The sequence below is a fragment of the Protobothrops mucrosquamatus genome, unplaced genomic scaffold, assembly GCF_001527695.2.
Source record: "Protobothrops mucrosquamatus isolate PMUCROS unplaced genomic scaffold, P.Mucros_1.0 scaffold825, whole genome shotgun sequence".
Lineage (NCBI taxonomy): Eukaryota > Metazoa > Chordata > Lepidosauria > Squamata > Viperidae > Protobothrops > Protobothrops mucrosquamatus.
The window spans coordinates 160,211-166,484 of record NW_015387085.1 but is presented as its reverse complement, the minus strand read 5'-3'; the positions used below and the strand labels follow the sequence as shown (position 1 = coordinate 166,484).

Below are 6,274 nucleotides of genomic sequence, written 5' to 3'. Positions count from 1 at the left end.
TGGCTTTCGATACCATAGACCATGGTATCTTGTTGCACCGGTTAGAGGGGTTGGGTTTGGGGGGCATCGTCTTACGGTGGTTCTCCTCCTACCTCTCGTACCAGTCGCAATTTGTGTTGGCAGGGGGGCAGAGGTCGACCTCGAGGCGCCTCACTTGTGGGGTACCACAGGGGTCGGTCCTCTCGCCTCTCCTGTTCAACATTTATATGAAGCCACTGGGTGAGATCATCCGTGGTTTCAGGGTGGAGTTTCATCAGTACGCAGATGACACCCAGCTGTACATCTCCACCCCGGACCACCTCAACGATGCCGCGGAAGTGATGTCCCGGTGCCTGGAGGCCGTGCGAGTCTGGATGGGGAGGAACAGGCTTCGACTCAACCCATCCAAGACCGAGTGGCTGTGGTTTCCGGCGTCACATCAGAGCCAGTTGGTTCCATCTCTGGCTATTGGGGGCGAGTCATTAGCTCCCGCGGAGAGGGCCCGCAACCTTGGCGTCCTCCTGGATGCTTGGCTGTCTTTAGACAATCATGTGACAGCCGTGGCCAGGGGGGCTTTTCATCAGGTTCGCCTGTTACGCCAGTTGCGCCCCTTTCTGGATCGTTACGCTCTACGCACGGTCACTCAAGCCCTCGTTTCCCGCCTGGACTATTGCAATGCTCTCTACATGGGGCTCCCCTTGAGGTGCACCCGGAGGCTCCAGCTAGTTCAGAATGCGGCTGCGCGGGGGATCCTGGGGGCCTCTAGATGCTCCCATGTAACACCTCTCCTGCGCGAGCTGCACTGGCTGCCTGTGGCCTTCCGGGTGCGCTTCAAGGTGTTAGTAACAACCTTTAAAGTGCTCCGTGGCAATGGACCTAGGTATTTGCAAGACCGCCTCCTACCAAACACCTCCCTTCGACCAGTCCGCTCCCATAGAGAGGGCCTCCTTAGGGTGCCATCGGCCAGACAATGCCGGCTGGCAACCCCCAGGGGGAGAGCCTTCTCTGTGGCAGCTCCTGCCCTCTGGAATGACCTACCCCCCGACCTACGTACAGTTGCGGACCTGCGCCTTTTTCGCCGAGCCCTGAAGTCTCATCTATTCTATGCGGCCGGCCTGGCGTAGTTTGATTATGTTTTAGTGGGGGTTTTGTATGGGGTATTTTTAGAGCAGGCCTGTTATTTAATTTGATTTTAGACAGAAATTTGTGTATATTTATTGTGGTTTTTATTATCACCTGTTCACCGCCCTGAGTCCCGTAAGGGAGATAGGGCGGTATATAAATTCAATAAATAAATAATAATAATAATAATCACATTTGGCTAATAAAGAATAAAGAATAACAACTTGCTATTTAAGAGTTCAACTATTATTTTATCAACTAACATGAATATCTTAAGTTGTTGCCAGTCTACAGGCTAGTCTAAAGGCTAATACTGACCTCCTAGGGTATAATAGCCAATGTCTCACATTGTGCTCCTATAGATGCAAGTCTAGCTTGATTTCCTTCTGAGAGGTGGAGTGGAGCATAAACTGTAGAGATTGATGATTCTGATCCATCTGTAGAGCTAGACAATGCTGAATTGTAAAGAAGATATCTGTTTGAAATTGTAGCAATGGTGGAGCTATAACTAACTGACAGATAATGATTGGCAGCCTTTTTGAATTGAAAGCAATATGCCTGGTCCTCTTAACTACTGCATATGGAACAGAGATATAGTGTTGCTGCTGAAAAATTGTACAGCTATCTAGCTGTCACTGAGACAAGGAGAAACACTACAATATGAGATTGCCTATCTTGATTATATTTTAGGAGTGCTAGCCATACTTTATAGTTGATAGTTACAGAATTAGTAGAAATGATAGAATAAACTTTAAATCTAAATCTTAAACCTTTTGAGCTCTCTTGAAAACCACTTCTTACTAAAAATCCTGGAGTCTATTGAAGGCAGTTATTTCCTCACAATACTCCTCATCAAATTCTAACTCCTGAAAATATTAGAACATTTATTCATTAGCCTTCTTCGGCATTTACTTACTCTGTTTTTAATCTCACTAATTGATTTCTGGCCAATTCCAGAAAGGTGGTAGATGATTGTACACTAGTAATGTAGTTATTGAGATTCCTTCTAATCAGCAAGTAATAATGGAACAAAGTGAGAATGTTTTTTTTAGAAAACATGCTGAAAAAACAGGACAATATCTCAAGAACTGATATAAAGAAGTAGGATGTATACTTTCCCCTTAATTAAATCTTAGGCGTTAAGAAAATGAAGAAAAATTATATAAATCAAGATCTGAGATGGATATTTCTATGAATATTTGATATTGTTTAGAAATGCAAAAATCTAGACTAAAACTTTTGACTGAGGATGAAACAAAGTGATTATTAATCACTCTTTTCTTCTCATTAGTTGTTCCTTGTTGTTCAGGTCTGGCCGAAACACAATGATATAACATTTGGGGAAAAAGATGCATCCCAGAAGTCCAGCACCCGAAGCAAAGATAGAAAAGATCTCCACAGCCACTATGTATCTCCCTTTGGAACTTAGGTATGCTGGGACAAAGGACAACCAAACACTGCAAAAGACCAACATGCTGAAGGTGATGAACTTGGCTTCATTGAAAGTGTCAGGTAATTTCCTGGCAAGAAAAGCTGTGATGAAGCTGATAAGAGCCAGGAAACCCATATAGCCAAGGACACAATAAAACATGGTCACAGAGCCTTCATTACATTGCAGGATAATTTCTTCAGTCACTGAGATCATATCAACATCTGGGAATGGAGGGTTCATTGATAGCCAAAGAGTACAAATGCCTGCTTGGATCAGGGAACAGGAAATAACAATGGAATTAGTCAATTTCTTCCCCACCCATTTTCTCATCTGGGATCCTGGTTTGGTAGCCATAAAAGCCAGAACCACTGTGATGGTTTTTGCCAAGATAGAAGAAACAGCCACTGAGAAGACCATGCCAAAAGTTATTTGTCGGAGAAGACAGGTAAATCTTCCTGGTTGGCCAATGAAGAGCAGTGCCGAAAGGAAGCAGAGGAAGAGGGATATGAGGAGAGTATAGGTCAGGTCCCGGTTGTTGGCTACCACAATGGGAGTGTTATGGTGCCTCATAAATGCTCCAAACACAAGTACAGTAGACAAAGAAAAAGAATGTGCAAGACAGGCTAAAGTGATCCCTAATGGTTCTTTATAAGTCAAGAAACTAACAGTTTTGGGAATACAAAAATCATGTTTCTTATTTGGATAGAATGTGTTGTTGCATCTAGAACATTTGTTTCTGTCTGAAAAAAAAGAAGAAATGATGAGATGTTATTCTCATACAGCTTGTATATTTGTTCAGCATGACATCAATTATCATATAACAATCATAAAGGTAATTTATTATTGTAAATGTATAATCATTATTTTTATAGTTTTATAAAATATTTTGTTTACCAAGATTCCTGCTAAATTTAATTGACACATGACTGTTTTCATTTACTGGGGAGAAATAGGGAATTGTTTTTCCTCAGTGTATTTCATAGTGGAGAGGGAAAGTGAGTCTAATGAGGGAGGAAGTCTTGGCCTCACAGGGTAAACTAGGTAGGGGCCACAACCAGTTGAGCTATTTCCTCTTTATTGTAAATCTACATTCACGGAATCATGCAAGTATGAAAGTAAAATTCTTTCCTGTTCCCCCAACTCCCTTACACCCTGAGAAACTACGGAGGGTCTCTTTTGAGCTTCTTGCCCTGCCTACTATTTGTCTCCAGGCTATGCTGTCTCTTACTTTACCATTTCCTTTGCAGTATCCCTTTGCCCAGTATGGCAAGATCATTTTTTACATACCATTACAGGTAGCATGGTGGAATATCTAATAGACCTTGAAACAAGGAGGGAAGGAAAAAGTCCATTATAGAAGAGATTCTATGGTCCAAATAAGAAAAAGAGCTTAGAGTAACTTTGCCTTAATTTTTGTAGGTATATGCTGATATGGAGAATTATGTTGGCAGGCTTTCAAGATTCTATTCCTTTAAGTAGTTGTGGTAAATATCATTCCAGAACTTCAAGTGGTTTTCAATTGGCCTCTAAGAACTTGACAGAATGTGAACAAGAGAGATTATCTTAAGTTTGTTGATTTATAGGAAGTATATGATAAAAGGTTGAAGAATTACACAAATTTGGAGTTGAAGGTTGATTGCTAAATGTGATAATAGCACTGTATGATTGAAGTGATGTTTGTGTGAGAATAAACAGAATGCTCAGCAAATGATTGAGGGAGTAAGACATATGTGGCTGATATAATTTGGATGTTTAATATGAACAAATGTATGAACTGTTTGTAGCAATGTTAGAGGAATATTAGTTTAGGACCATAACTTTATTTACTTAAGGTCAACTATAAATATTTTAAAAAGTGGTCATATTATAACAAATCACATAGGAAATAAAAATTAAAGCTTACACAAAAAAGGCTGAAGCAATTAGTAGTGCAAAGAAAACATCAAGATTTCTACAAGCTATGGTTATTGCTAAAATTTACAAAGATTATTGGAAAGATGAAGTACTTTAATTCTTATTTTAACTATAAACATTTTAATTTTATGTTTAAAATTAATATAAGAATTAAAGTCTATCTGCTGAAGCTTGATTATTTAGAAGAAAAATGAGAACCTCCTACTCAGAGGAGCAATTAGGAAATCTAAAAATTGGTGTTTTGAAGTCTGTTTTCCATTTGTTTTCTAGACAGCATTCTAGTAGTACATTTATTTAACAGATTTTTATCCTGTCTCTATTACTTCACAAGGATCTCAAGAAGGCAAACATACCTAATATTCCTTCCTCCTCCTATTGTCTCAACAACAACGACAACCCTGTGAGATGCATTGGGCTGAGAGAGTGTGTCTAGCTCAAAGTCACTTTGCTGGTTTTCATATCTAAGGCAGAATTCACTATCTCCTGGTTTCTAGGCCAGTAACTTAACTAGTATACCAAACAGAAACAGATTTTCATGTGAAACAGAAACAATTGGAGGCAGGTGGTCCCATAGACTGCCAACATTTATGCCATTAATATTTTTTTAAGTAACAACCATCAGTTTGATTTGGATCTGGAAAACTACTAGTAACTAGTGCAGCTTGCACAGCAGAAGTGTTACTAGAGGTAATCAGTCAGCATGATCAATGCTGTTTGAGTGATCAATAAGAAAGAAGATTCATTGAGATGGTTGTGTTAGATAAAGAGAAAAAATGAGGTCCAAAACTTATGAAGTAAAAGTGTATGGATATAGAGACTTGAGAATTTTAAAGAACAAAAGGGAATGAATGAAACAATTTATTTATGTAATAGAATGAAGGATTCTTTGCAAAAACAGAAATGGTAAGTGAAGGGTGTTAGTGTAAACTAGTTTTAGTTACATTTCTTTTTCTTATGTCATGCCTTTAATTTTTTGTACCATTTCTTATTCTTTTGTTTTGTTCACTGCATTAGGATGCTGAGCCTGAAAGGAAATAGCATGATGGGTATAGTACAGTGGTGGCGAACCTATGGCACGTGTGCCAGAGGCAGCACTCAGAGCCCTCTCTGCTGGCACATGCGCCACCGCCGCCAGCAGCAGGTGCATCAGGCCACCACTGCTGCCCAGAGCAGGAGCCCTGCCCAGCACAAAGGAGGTGAAGCAGCCGACTAGCAAGCTCGAATAGAGGTGGTAGAGCAGAGGTCACCAACCATTGTTGATTGGTGGACTGGAAGAAAAGAGAGGGGGAAGCATTTTACATGCATGCATGCATGCACAGGGCCGCGAGCACACATGTGCTGCAAATGGGGAGGGACTAGTGCCTGCGTGATACTCACTAGCCCTGCCCCATTCTTGCATGGTGCAGCGCCTTGTATCTGCACCTCATGGCATGGCCGTTTTTGCGCCTTCCAGCACAGTGGCCCATTTTTGCGTCCCCGGTTTTTGCATGCCAGAGGGGGCACTCAGAGGCACCTCCCTGCCCCCCCATAAGGGCACCCCAATGCTGATGCAGCCCTGGCACTTTGCGATAAATAAATGGGTTTTAGGTTGCGGTTTGGGCACTCGGTCTCTAAAAGGTTCACCATCACTGGTATAGTATATATGTATTTATAGTACTGTATACTTCATTGGCCTTAATACATTTTAAAATGATACTTTAAAAAAAAATCAGTTCATGTTACATACAACTTAACTATGAGATAAAATAACTTTTGTTTTCTTTCCTTGGCTAGCACCTGTTTAAAAGTGCTTATTCTTTCTCTCTTCCTACAGACGTTGAATAGTTT

General features: G+C 40.9%; 1 protein-coding gene across 1 annotated transcript in view; it reads right to left on the bottom strand.

Moving 5' to 3' along the window:
* Positions 1-2,371: 2,371 nt before the first annotated feature.
* Positions 2,372-6,274, bottom strand: part of LOC107290091 (vomeronasal type-2 receptor 26-like) — a 17,256-nt gene continuing 13,353 nt past the window's right edge. The window contains exon 6 of the mRNA XM_029284684.1: positions 2,372-3,273. Coding sequence (XP_029140517.1) covers positions 2,372-3,273 — 902 coding nt within the window. The remainder of the gene's footprint in view (positions 3,274-6,274) is intronic.